At 39.1% G+C, this 14,463-nt stretch overlaps 1 protein-coding gene and 1 pseudogene across 6 annotated transcripts in view; both read left to right on the forward strand.

The window, feature by feature from the left end:
- UEVLD (UEV and lactate/malate dehyrogenase domains) overlaps positions 1 to 11,810 on the forward strand; it is a 58,092-nt gene extending 46,282 nt beyond the window's left edge. For all 6 annotated transcript variants that reach the window (XM_044943499.2, XM_006056069.4, XM_006056071.4 and 3 more), the window contains 3 exons: positions 4,506 to 4,569; positions 7,120 to 7,243; positions 9,045 to 11,810. In XM_044943499.2, coding sequence (XP_044799434.2) covers positions 4,506 to 4,569; positions 7,120 to 7,243; positions 9,045 to 9,212 — 356 coding nt within the window. In that variant the 3' untranslated portion in view covers positions 9,213 to 11,810. The remainder of the gene's footprint in view (positions 1 to 4,505; positions 4,570 to 7,119; positions 7,244 to 9,044) is intronic.
- Positions 11,811 to 12,459: 649 nt separating this feature from the next.
- LOC102407106 lies at positions 12,460 to 13,546 on the forward strand (annotated as a pseudogene).
- Positions 13,547 to 14,463: the final 917 nt, after the last annotated feature.

The following is a 14,463-nucleotide window of genomic DNA, read 5'->3' on the forward strand; positions in this document are numbered from 1 at the left end:
TCTTCACCCCACCAGACTGTAAACTCCTTGAACTTGGAATGGCCTCAGTAAATATGTTTTGAAATATTTTGAATGATCCTGATACCATCTTTTTGTAATCATAGGTCATTGCTGTGCTCCACCAAATTAGTTACAACATGTGATTTGGAGCTGCTGTTTTTAGCTGTGATAGTGAAATCATGTAAAGTGCAGGTAACTCCTTCAAGTGGTGTTTTAGAAATCCAGGGACTGGACCTCAAGACAGTGTTAGCTCATCTGCTGTGTGCATCAGTCTTACCTAAGGGGTAGGTGCTATGTGTAATGGAAAAGAAATATCCCATGGTCATTTTTTATTAAAATTTTTGGGACCAGAGGATTACTATTCTTAAGGAATAGAACTAGAAAGATAAGGATTGATTAGATGCAGTATTTGAAAGGGATCCTTAAACTAGGATAAATATGCATTTAGGAAGTGTGAACAGTTGGGCAATAAGTAAACAAAAAATGAAATAATTAAGTCTATCTAAACTTAACTGAAAATCCTAATGACTGTGTCAGAAGCAGATTTGAGCATAGTGAAGCTTTCTCCATCTCTCTGAACATTGTTTTCTCATGGCTCTTAAAAGTCTAAACTCAGAGAGGAAAGATGAAACATGTGATTATGTTTGTAATAATAGCAGTAATACTCATAATTAAATTCCAGACTTCCTGGTGTCCTTTGTTTTCCCATACCTACCTTTCCCTTTTTATTTATTTTCCCAAGGTCTGTAAATGCTCGTTCATCTAGCAGACTATTCTCTGCAATTTTCTGTCTATTGTGAATATACTAATGTACCAAACTTTTAGAAAATAATTCATGTATAGTCCTATTCAAGTGAAACATTAAAAAAAAGACCCTTATTTGTCCACATGCATTTATTTGTTCATGTAACAATTTTTGCTTTTGCTTTTTTTACTTGATATAAAAACTTCTGTGACCTTCAGTGGCTGTCATTGACATAGACAATGATGCTGAAGTTTTTCTTTTTTTTAATCTTAATTAACCGAACCAGAGATCCTCAAGTGTCTGCCTGTAAGCTGCTACATTCTCTGAGGACTTTTGAGGATCTCCCACAAATAATCCAGTCTGTTACAGTGAAAGGGGTAGTCCTCAAGAGCTTGCCATGGTACTACTGTGAACTTCATTTCTATCAGGGAATAATGACTTCCCCTTCACTTCAGCCTTCCAAATGTCCTGAATTCTTCTCATAGGAAAATCTTTGTAAAGTCAAAGCCGTAATCATCTCCCAAAAGGGGAGATACAAAATCCCATATACCATTCTATTCATCTCGATAGTGTTCATTTCTTTTCTAGCTCAATCATTCTCTCTCTTGGGTATCTTGAAACTTAAAGATCTAAACTGCAATCTCTAGTGACCCCATTAACATTAAATAATAAGGGAACCATAGAGAAAGATGAAAACTGATTTTTAATATCTACAAATATATATGTATCAGATCAGATCAGATCAGTTGCTCAGTCGTGTCCGACTCTTTGTGACCCCATGAATCGCAGCACGCCAGGCCTCCCTGTCCATCACCAACTCCCGGAGTTCACTCAGTCTCACGTCCATTGAGTCAGTGATGCCATCCAGCCATCTCATCCTCTGGCGTCCCCTTCTCATGCCCCCAGTCCCTCCCAGCCTCAGAGTCTTTTCCAATGAGTCAACTCCGCATGAGGTGGCCAAAGTACTGGAGTTTCAGCTTCAGCATCATTTCTTCCAAAGAAATCCCAGGGCTGATCTCCTTCAGAATGGACTGGTTGGATCTCCTTGCAGTCCAAGGCACTCTCAAGAGTCTTCTCCAACACCACAGTTCAAAAGCATCAATTCTTCGGCGCTCAGCCTTCTTCACAGTCCAACTCTCACATCCATACATGACCACAGGAAAAACCATAGCCTTGACTAGACGGACCTTTGTTGGCAAAGTAATGTCTCTGCTTTTGAATATGCTATCTAGGTTGGTCATAACTTTCCTTCCAAGGAGTAAGTGTCTTTTAATTTCATGGCTGCAGTCACCATCTGTAGTGATTTTGGAGCCCAGAAAAATAAAGTCTGACACTGTTTCCACTGTTTCCCCATCTATTTCCCATGAAGTGATGGGACCAGATGCCATGATCTTCGTTTTCTGAATGTTGAGCTTTAAGCCAACTTTTTCACTCTCCACTTTCACTTTCATCAAGAGGCTTTTGAGTTCCTCTTCACTTTCTGCCATAAGGGTGGTGTCATCTGCATATCTGAGGTGATTGATATTTCTCCAGGCAGTCTTGATTTCAGTTTGTGTTTCTTCCAGTCCAGCGTTTCTCATGATGTACTCTGCATATAAGTTAAATAAACAGGGTGACAATATACACCCTTGATGAACTCCTTTTCCTATTTGGAACCAGTCTGTTGTTCCATGTCCAGTTTTAACTGTTGCTTCCTGACCTGCATACAGATTTCTCAAGAGGCAGATCAGGTGGTCTGGTATTCCCATCTCTTTCAGAATTTTCCAGTTTATTGTGATCCACACAGTCAAAAGCTTTGGCATAGTCAATAAAGCAGAAAAAGATGTTTTTCTGGAACTCTCTTGCTTTTTCCATGATCCACTGGATGTTGGCAATTTGGTCTCTGGTTCCTCTGCCTTTTCTAAAACCAGCTTGAACATCAGGAAGTTCATGGCTCACATATTGCTGAAGCCTGGGTTGGAGAATTTTGAGCATTACTTTACTAGCGTGTGAGATGAGTGCAATTGTGCGGTAGTTTGAGCATTCTTTGGCATTGCCTTTCTTTGGGATTGAAATGAAAACTGACCTTTTCCAGTCCTGTGGCCACTGCTGAGTTTTCCAAATTTGCTGGCATATTGAGTGCAGCACTTTCACAGCATCATCTTTCAGGATTTGGAATAGCTCAACTGGAATTCCATCACCTCCACTAGCTTTGTTCGTAGTGATGCTTTCTAAGGCCCACTTGACTTCACATTCCAGGATGTCTGGCACTAGATCCGTGATCACACCATCGTGATTATCTGGGTCGTGAAGATCTTTTTTGTATAAAAGCAAAAAAAAAACTCCTAAAACTTTTCCATGTTTTCCAACTTAACCGTTCCAAGTATGTTTTGCTCTTTAATATAATTATGGATTGTATGTGAGGTTGGTTCTGTATTGCCTCTTGTGCATTCTTTTGGTAGAGAATCTGTGCCAGAGGACACAGAAGGACATATGATCCCTGCCCCCTGGAGGCTTACAATTAGTTTGAGGAAGGAAGGTGTCCTTTGTTGCTGATGCTGAGAAATCACTAATTGGCCTCATTTTTAATGCAGTTTAGAAGAGCTGTGGGAATTCCCTGGCAGTCCAGTGGTTAGGGCTTGACACTTTTACTACCAGAGCCTGGTTTCAGTCCCTGATCAGGGAACTAAGATCTTACAAGCTGCACGGCGCAGCAGAAAAATAAAAGAAGAAAAAGAAGACTTGTATCTTAAGTGTAAAATATGTCTTACATATCTGAATGTATTTCTGTTTTGCCTATCCAAAGATTTGTATCAAAGAAAGTCTTTATAGTGATGAGAAATCAATGACTATTAAAAAGGTTTCAGAATGTTACTTTAAATTTCGTATTAAAGTATGGTATAAATATCTATTTCATATGTATAGCTTTGAGTTTTTAAATTGTTTTTATAAACGGTGTAGTGAGAGGAAATGGAAAACCCAAATATGCTCTTAGAAAACAAGACCCTGCTCTCTGACACCTGTGGAAGTCTCATCCAGAGTGTATGTGCTTAGTTGCTTAATCGTATCTGGCTCTCTGCGACCCCATGGACTGTAGCCTGCCAGGCTCCTCTGTCCATGGGATTCTCCAGGCAAGAATACTAGAGTGGGTTGCCATGCCCTCCTCCAGGAGATCTTCCCAACCCAGGGATCGAACCAAGGTCTCGAGCATTGCAGGCAGATTCTTTACCACCTAAACCACCAGGGAAGCCCAAGAATACTGGAGTATGTAGCCTATACCTTCTCCAGGGGATTTTCCCGACCCAGGAATCAAACAGGGATCTCCTGCACTGCAGGCAGATTCTTTACCAGCTGAGCTACCAGGGAAGCCATAGGTGACCAAATTATTCATCATCTGGTGATAGAAATTAGCCTGTGTGGTTCCCAGTGGAGCAAATGCCAAGGGCTTACAGCACATGGGAGCCTATTATACACTGCCTGCTGAGAAAATCTTTCTACTCAGTCAGTAAAATGGTCCAGTGTTGAGAGAGAACAGGTAACGAGCTGCCAGTAGACTTTGGGATCATGTTTTGAGGGAACTACAGCTCTATGCCTTCTCACCCCAGGCAATCAATACAGCACATTTAGTGCTACCAGTGGAAGTATGCAACTCTATCCAGAAGGGGGGAAATGTTTATGAAGTTTGATACAGGTACCCTTGACTGCAAATGATCCTTTATCACATCTTCCTCCTAAGAGAGTTATTGACAAGATAATAATCAATTTTTCATTTAATTTTTAGTGCCCATATGGAGTGGCCAAGAGGAAGTAACAAATCATGACTCTCAGATGCAGCTGTCCAACAGGTAACGCTGAATGTAGATTTGCATGTATCTTAACTAAAAACCATACACTTCATAGCTAACATAATGGCTATTTGCATGGCATGTACTTACCAGGCTTCTGCAAATAAAACTAACTAGTATGGACAAATCCAGAGTGCACGGGAGCAGTATTTTCTGTTCTTTGATTTCTTATCTCAAAGTAGATCTAAGAGTGTTTTGCAAGCCTAATATTTAGAACGTAGTTGACTTTTTAAAGGGTGGAATAGACTCCTTATTTGTAGGCAGTGATTTACCACTTCTATATTTAGGATATAGGATTCTGTATCTGAGGATATTGGCTGTTTTCTTAAAAGTAGAGGAGAATTGGCCCATACCACTTAAAAATCAATATGTATTTATTAATCCTGCTGCTGCTGCTGCTAAGTCGCGTCAGTCGTGTCCGACTCTGTGCGACCCCATAGACAGCAGCCCACCAGGCTCCGCCGTCCCTGGGATTCTCCAGGCAAGAACACTGGAGTGGGTTGCCATTTCCTTCTCCAATTCATGAAAGTGAAAAGTGAAAGTGAAGTCGCTCAGTCGTGTCTGACTCTAGCAACCCCATGGACTGCAGCCTTCCAGGCTCCTCCATCCATGGGATTTTCTAGGCAAAAGTACTGGAGTGGGGTGCCATTGCCTTCTCCTTATTAATCCTAGTTGAATACATTTGGAAATTAGTCTAATGTGAATGGATAACCCCCATTATAATTTCAGGCAGAAATCAAGTGTAATGCACAGATACTTGACTCTTGTGTTTATTCAGAGGCCTTCTAGGGGTCTGGACCCCATAGTTTGGACTCTGCATACTATATATTTTCATGCCATTTGTTGTTTTATTGTCTCATAACATCCTTTCCTGAATTCTGGTTCAGGTGATTTTAGCTTTTTAAACCTTTAGTTTACGGTTTTTAGACTGTAACAACTGGAAAGAATAGCCTCATATTGAGAATAGTAATATGTTGTAGAATCCATTCTAATCTGCTTCTCTATATAATCCTGCATTTATAGCTTTCAAGAGGAATAAATTCAAACATGTTTGTTTAATTTGTATAATTTTTAATTAGTTACAAAAAGAATGTATGTGCTCATAAAACTTTATGTCTTAATTCAAGTATAGTTGATTTACAATGTTATGTTAGTTTCTGGTGTACAGCAAAGATAAAGCTTTAGATACTGCGCTGTCTATAAAGTGAAAAGCAGGGGTAATTCCATTCTCCAGAAACGGCCGCTATTAACAATTTAGCGTCCATGTGTCCAAACGTCGTTTTCTAATGCTTCTGCAAGGATTATCATCATTATTGTTGTTTTTATAATACATTTATGCTATTCGTATTATCTTGCAACTTGCTTTATTTCCTTAATAATAAATGTTGGATATTTTCCCATATTGTACACATAAATGTACTTTATGTTCTTCTCAAGATCTATATATGGTTCTATATTTGGTAGTGATCTACTTAACAAGTCCTCTTTGGATGAATTGTTTCCAAACTTTTTTCTGTCTCCAACAAAGCAAACATACTTACATGTATTATATCTTTGCATAGTTGAGCATATTGCTATAGGACAAATTCCTAGAAGAGTACTTTCTAGATCAGTTCAGTTCAGTCACTCAGTCGTGTCCAAGTCTTTGCGACCCCATGAATTGGAGCACGCCAGGCCTCCCTGTCCATCACCAACTCCTGGAGTTCACTCAGACTCACATCCATTGAGTCTGTGGTGCCATCCAGCCATCTCATCCTCTGTTGTCCCCTTCTCCTCCTGCCCCCAATCCCTCCCAGCATCAGAGTCTTTTTCAATGAGTCAACTCTTCGCATGAGGTGGCCAAAGTACTGGAGTTTGAGCTTTAGCATCATTACTTCCAAAGAACACCAAGGGCTGATCTCCTTTAGAATGGACTGGTGTTTCTAGATCAGGTGTTGCCAAATCTTCCTCTTAAAAACTTGAATAATTTTGCACTCTGAACAGCAATTATGGGAATGCCAGTTTCTCTGTAGCTTCTGCAAAAGTAGTTACCAGTCGTTTTGTTAAAGTCGCTCAGTCATGTCCGACTCTTTGCGACCCCAATGGACTATACAGTCCATGGAATTCTCCAGGCCAGAATACTGGAGTGGGTAGCCTTTCCCTCCTCCAGGGGATCTTCCCAACCCAGGGGTATTGAACCCAGGTCTCCCGCATTACAGGCAGATTCACCAGCTGAGCCACCAGGGAAGCCCATTAGTCTTTTTATTCTTTGCCAATTTTGATGGGCAAAATTGATGTATTTATTGTTTTAGCTCATATTTAGTAAGTATTAGTGGTGGTAAGCATCTTTTTATATTATTAGGCCATCTGTATTGACTCACTGTGGACTGCCTAATATTTTAAGAAAAGCTTAATTACTGGGCTGTCCGTTGGTTTTCGTAACAATTGTCATATAACTCTTGTGTCATAAAAATATCTAATTAATACCTTATACATAAGCTAAAACTAAACATACATATTTTGTGCATTTTCTGAAATCATGATTTTTCTGTTTTGTTTTTTATAACCTAGGGCCATGGAACTATTAAGGGTAAAAGGTCAAAGATCATGGTCTGTTGGACTATCAGTTGCTGACCTGCTTGACAGTATTGTGAATGATAAAAAGAAAGTACATTCTGTATCAGTTTTAGCAAAGGTAATTGCTATTCTCATTCTCTCATCATAGTTTTAAATATTTATATTATTAATATAACAAAAAAGTGCTGTTCACACTGTAACCTGGAGTCTTGAGTACCACCAGCTTTCAGAGTAACACATGGGAGAAGATAGTTTGGTCTAACCCCTATCTTGCTTGGCTATGGGAAGTCTGGACTTCTACAAGGTTGCCCTGCACCCCCATTAATTCTTGGAATTCCCAAGAAGCATTTATATATTCCATAAACTTCTGATTGTCATTTATCTCCTCAGCCAGCCAGGTCACCCCAGGCTGACATGCCAGCTGGTCTTAGCTGGTCATCAGTCTGTTTCTTCAGTTCAGGTTGTCCTTTACTGCTTTATTCCAAGTATAAAGTCCCTAAAGCACAGCTAAGATGAGGCACAAATGCTTAACCAAATATTCGCAAAAACTTAGGAATACTGGAAGGGAAATAAAACAAGGAAGGGAAAACTGAAAACAGGTTACCAAATTTGACTGCCCTCAGAGCCCATGTTAAGCCCCTCCCCTGGGAATCCACTCTAACAATCTTTTTTCTTTCTTTCTTTTTTTTTTGAGAGTTTGCTTTATTATTATTATTGTTTTACAATAAAAAACAAATAGCTATGCTCTCAGAAAAACGAATTTAAAAAGAAAAAAAATCACAGAAATTTATTAACAGCATTTTAAAAAAGGCTTTTGAAAGATTTATTGAAATAAATAATCTCAGCCTAAACATTTACTCATCACTCTTTTTTCAGTTACTTCTCAACATTCTAAGAACTTTGTTATATAAAATACATTTAACTTTGCCAATAATTTTAGATAATACTGGGTTCTTCCCCAAAAGGACTACCATAAAACTATGCTTTCAGACATTAAAGAAAAACTTAATCCAGTAGAACATAAATCTGAACTATGTAACCTATGCTTGCATGTTTCATATCCTTCAAGTTAAATGCATCAAGGATTTGAAAAGTTCAGACCTGGGTCAGCTCCAAGGCAGGTGGACAAAACATCTTAACTTTGCATGTTTAACTAAACCAACAGGAAGTTGGTTTAGTTAATAGCATAAACTATTTACTCATTTTCAACAAGTTATGAAAATGAGGGTCTCCAGGGAAGAAAGATATAAAAAATATCTTTTATTTCTTCAATAAAACCCTTCAAAATTTACTCTCCCATTTTGTAAGGCCCACATTTCCTCCAAGGATCAAATCCACAACCTTTGGCATTGCCTAATTTACTTTACCAAGGAATTAAAACCATGAACCAAAGCCTGATGCTTAATGCTTTCAGTGCTGACCTTCACCATGTCCAGGAGGGGGAATGGGGACAACCAAATACAGAGAGGAAAGGATAGACAAACAGGGTATACCTGTGAGACGCAGGAGCACCAGCGGTAATGGAATAAAGCCAGCTTTGGATACGGAGCTCAGAAAGTTAGTCCCCGGGATGCAACAGGTCACCTCCTTTCACTACATTCCTGGGCTTTCCCCTCTCTGCTCCAGGTATCAAACCCATGACAGTCTTTTTTCTTTACCTCTATCCTGTTACCCATAGTGCAGGGTGCTAGCTTACCTCCCCATAAAGGGAGTATCTTTGACCAAATTCTTCCCATCTCACAAAAATTTTCTGAAACAGTAACTGGAATTCATTTAGAAGATAATTGAACAGAGTTTTTTAAAAATTCAGCTTGTATCACTTTGTAGTGCTAGGACCAGAAAAGGAAGAAAATATCCGTATTTATGATATTAACTCTTTTGCAGTGATTCAGCTCTAATCCTATTTTTTTTCCTTTCAGGGATATTATGGTATAAATAGTGAAGTGTTTTTAAGTTTGCCTTGCATCCTTGGAACGAGTGGAGTGTGTGAAGTCATTAAGACCACAGTGAAAGAAGAAACAGTGACTGAGAAACTCCAAAGCAGTGCATCCTCCATCCATGGTCTCCAGCAACAGTTAAAACTTTGATTCTAAAGTTCAGAGTTACCTGAAAGGAAAGGTTAATTTTACCAACACATATATATGGGGTGGAGAACTTCTCTATCTTACTTTTTATCCTTACAAACTGCTTGGTTAAGGTTGGTGGTTCTTGGTTGGCTTTGTGATTTAAATCCCTAGGTAGTTAGATAAGAAGGAAAAAAAATCTAATTTTCTCTGTTCTTGAGATTATCTATATTGTTCTTTAAACCTAAGCAGAGATAAACATTCACCTGCAATATACATCATTTAAAAATTATGTATCCTCAATTAGCACATTCAGCACTTTGGGAATATTTAAAAAATCATACCTTTTTAAAAGAAAATTACCCTTTAACTGTTACAATAAACATCATAAGCTGAAGGCCCAGTATGTATTTCAAAATCTGTGCTAGCTCTACATTCAAAGGATCCAGTTTATGCTATTTACAGTTCTTTAAAATAATGTTGGTAAAAAGCATAATAATAAACAATAAAGGGTTTTGTTTTCCCTCTTCAAATTAATTAGCAACCAAAAAAATGGAAAAGAAGTGTGCACATACTTTTCTTTGTACACATACTTTAATATAGTAAAAAGGAAAATGAAATTTTTAAATATATGAACAAGAAGTGTAGTTTAATATCCAGCAGGACTGTCCTTTCTGCAATTTTCTATCATCTCTTCTGGGCTATATAAGATTTCCAGCATCTCAAGAACACACCATGCCATAAGTAGAACCATAGAGACATGCATATTTTTAGTGGAAATAGGTTATGAATGAAAGCCAAGCATTTACTTTAAAGCTAATATATGAGGCTTTCGTAAAGGCATTGGTCTTAATGGGGAGAAACTGATTGAATGGGCTGATTGTCCTGAGCATATTCTTTTAACTACTGAAGAAATGATTCACGGTGCATCCTTTAACTACTCCTGAAGAAGTGATTCAGGGTGCACCATTATGCACCCTGAATGGGTGATGGGTCAATAACATCTTCATATGTGAAAGACAGCATATTATTAGGAATGTGACACATAACTAATAGCAGCTAGCATCAACACTTCCAATATTTCAGGCAGTGTGATGAGCACTTTATTGTTTTATTCCTCAGGATTATTTATTAATCCTCACAGTAACCCCCTGAGGTAGGGGCTATTATCATCATTTTGTAGAGGAGGAAATTGAGGTTTAATGCCCAAAATCTCATGACTAAGGGACACTTATCCATACAACCTCTACTTTTTCTAAACTCTAGAAAAGGAAAAAGGCCTAAGAGTCAAAACAGTTACCACAAGACCCTAAAGCTGGGGTCTGTACCCTGATACTCTCATGCAGGGGCTTTTTTTCTTCAACATATTTTTTAGAAATACTGATTCTTTGACTTCCCTTAGTAAAGAGCTTGGTGGGGGGTGGAGGGTGGGGGGCAAACTGTATGCACTGAAGTAGGTGTTTAGTTGTTTAGTCATTCAGATAGTCTAGACTTGGAGGCTGCTATGCACCAGGTGCCATATTAGGCACCGCAGATACAAGGGTGACAAACCCTGGACTAGGACAGGCCCGCATGGTGCTTATAATCTAGTACAGGGACAGGCCTCACAAATAGATGTACAATTCCAAGTGTGGGATATGAAGAAGTCCCAGGTGCTTTGAAAGCATATTACAGGCGAACCTAAACCTGGTCAGTGAGATGGGAGCCGGTGGGTTATAAGAGCAGACACATTTTAGGCAGAGAGGAAGTAGTTAAACTAATGCTGATTTAGCATAATAATGGATGCTTATAATGATGAGCTTAAATCATAAAGGTGAAATGTATTCAATGTTCCATGAAAAAAGAAAAGTATTTAATATGCTGGGAAAGGTGTAAAAACATTGGACATTTGAAGAAATGAGCATTAGTTCTGTGTAATTTTACTACATGAATAGGTTATTTTGGTGGTAATTGTAACAGTGCATCCTCACTGTCCTTTTGTATGAAATAGGAAAGTAAAACTAAAAGGACCATTGCTTGTGTTTTTATACCAGCCTTTTCTAATATCAGATACCTAATTATGCTCTTGAAAAATAACCTAATTACAAGATACTGTATAAACAGAGGAATTGCTAAGAATTAACTGCATTATAAAAAGACCATGTCAGTACAATATTTACTGACTGTACTGTTATTCCAAGAACTGTGTTAGAATGAGTAGTCAAAGGTGAATAACAAAAAATTGGGGGGATGGGCTGGGGGAGGGAATAAAAAAGCAAAAAAAAAAAGATGAATAGATATAGTCCTTGCCCTGCAGAAACCCACAATATAGAAGTAATTCTATCACATATTTTCTTGAGTGTTGAGTATTATAAATCACATGTAAGTTAAGTAGTACCACCACGATCTCTGTGTGAATTGGTGATAATTTGACATTCATGATGGCTTCTATTAACCTTCATTTTTTTTTTTTCATCTTTCCAAAATTATGCATTCCTTCTACTTGTTATGTTTTAATGGGGCTTGCATTGAAATGCTTCTTTGATATTGTAACAGATAAATATTTTCCAACTTACACTGTATCAAATAATTATTCTTAAATATCAAGAATAATGAATAAAATAAATTTTGACTTGAAAATTACCAGGAGATTCCTAATTTATTGAGTGGAAGGACATTTATTCAGATTGAAGAGAAAGAGTCTTTCATATGATTCATAAGTCCTCAGGATATTTAGTTACTTCATTTTAAGTGGCTAAACTGCAAAATGAAGAGAATGGATTTTGTTATTTTCAAACTTTTAAAAATGATTTTTAACAAAACCTTTTGAAAAATATATAACCTACATTCTTCCAATTGATAAAAGCAGAGTTGCTTTAATTGAAGGTGCTTCTGGCTAATAATCTGTGTCTTTAAGAATAGCTTGAAAACCATATATTTTTAAGTGACAAAGAAGAGGTACAGGGAAGGATAGACTGTCCTATAGTTTGGTTTGACTGAAGCTGTATGCTTAACTAGTATATAGTGTCCAAAGAAAGATACCTGTTAGAATAGAATATTTTATGTGTGTGTGTTGGCAACAATATGGAATGATGCTTCCACGTATCTTCACTTAGGCCTTCTTTGTTTATGTGACCTTCATTTAGATGCCAATTTAGAAGAGAATTAATACTACAGCCTGTTTCTCAGTAGCACGATTCTAAAATTATCCAAATAATCATACTCCACACCCCTTCAAACCCAAGTGCCCTGAATGGCATTGTACTTACAAAACCGGTAGTGAGGTACAATAATGACTAATATAAATGACCATGAGGAACTTTTATGGGTAGTAGAAATTCAGTTAAGAGTACCTATTCTTGGGCGTGCACGCTATGCGTGCCGACCGCTCGGGACTGTGCCCGGTGAGGCCCGAAGGCCCGCAGTTTGGCCAGCCATATTCCTCTCCGCGGCGCCCACTGGGGAAGACATGTAAGAAATTTGCATAAGACAGCTGTTCAGAATGGAGCTGGAGGAGGCTTATTTGTGCACAGAGATACTCCTGAGAATAACCCAGAAACTCCATTTGATTCCACACCAGAAAACTGTAAGAGGATACAGGCCGTTGTGAGAAACTACCCAGAAGCGCATAAGGCAGCAGCTGTGCTTCCAGTTCTGGATTTAGCCCAGAGACAGAATGGATGGCTGCCCACCTCTGCTATGCACAAGGTTGAAGAAATTTTACAAGTACCTCCAATGAGAGTGTATGAAGTATCAACTTTTTATACAATGTATAATCGAAAGCCAGTTGTGTCACATTCAACTCTGCACTACTAGGCCTTGCGTGCTCTGAAACTCCAACAGCATACTGGAGGCCATTCAGAAAAAAAAACTTGGAATAAAGGTTGGAGACTACACCTGACAAACTTTTCACTCTTATGGAAGTGGAGTGTTTAGGGGCCTGTGTAAATGCACCAATGGTTCATATAAATGACAACTACTATGAGGATCTGACACCTAAGGATATTGTAGAAATTATTGATGAACTCAAGGCTGGCAAAATCCCAAAACCTGGGCCAAGGAGTGGATGCTTCTCCTGTGAGCCAGCTGGAGGTCTTACCTGTTTGAGCCACCAAATGGACCTGGGTTTGGTGTGCAAGCAGGCCTTTAATTTATATTCAGCTGTAAATACGTCGGTGGAGAAATAAAATATGAATCTATTTACTTTAACTTTTTATATTACTTGTTCATTTCCATCTGTGTACACCTTGCTTGTAACCTAGCAACTTACAGCTGTTAAGTATCATGTCAGAATTCCAGATCACCATTTTCAACTGCCTGTTCACTTTCATCAATATTAGGGTACTGTGAAATAAAAATTCTCTCAAAAAAAAAAAAAAGAGTACCTACTCTTGCACTGTACAAGACCATGAGGACCTAAAGCTGAGCCTGATTTAAAAGACTTGGATTTTTATAGTGGACAGACTGGTACACACACCAAGTCTAAGGAAGAAATTACCCTGTATTATCATCCATGTCGGGCACAGTGGAGTTCTGACCTAAGTGAATGGTCTCTTGTAAAGAAATTACTGCCTGGCTTCCTGTGAAATGAGAGCTCTGCACTTTGCCCTTGTGAATGTAATATGAAGCTTAAAAATGAAAAACAACCTGACAACCAGGGAGACCCTGGGCATCGCCTAATGCAAGCCTTTCCTCTGAGTTGGAAAAAACAAGCCCCAAGCAAGCCGTGCTGCTGCTGCGTCGCTTCAGTCGTGTCCGACTCTGTGAGACCCCATAGACGGCAGCCCACCAGGCTCCCCCGTCCCTGGGATTCTCCAGGCAAGAACACTAGAGTGGGTTGCCATTTCCTTCTCCAATGCATGCAAGTGAAAAGTGAAAGTGAAGTCGCTCAGTCGTGTCCGACTCTTAGGGACCCCATGGACTGCAGCCTACCAGGCTCCTCCATCCATGGGATTTTCCAGGCAAAAGTACTGGAGTGGGGTGCCATTGCCTTCTCCGAGCAAGCCGTGCACTTGCCTGCAATTGTCAGAAGGGTAAGTCAGTGGCAGAACAGTTTTCTGACTCCAGTCCAGTCTTCCCACTTGACGCATCAGTCATTAAAGCTCACTGGAAAGGTATTCCTACTTTTTACCCTCCCTGCACCTGCTCTTTTAGTGTGAGGGCAACTGTGAAAGGGCTCCCGATCTTATTATCCCGGCTCAGCAATTCCACACTCGGAACAGGTTTCTCTGGACCTGACCTAGGCCATCAACCCCTACCCACGGCCGACCCCGGAAGTGACGTAAGGGAAGCGGAA

Source organism: Bubalus bubalis, chromosome 5 (genome assembly GCF_019923935.1).
Source record: "Bubalus bubalis isolate 160015118507 breed Murrah chromosome 5, NDDB_SH_1, whole genome shotgun sequence".
In the NCBI taxonomy this organism is placed as follows: Eukaryota; Metazoa; Chordata; class Mammalia; order Artiodactyla; family Bovidae; genus Bubalus; species Bubalus bubalis.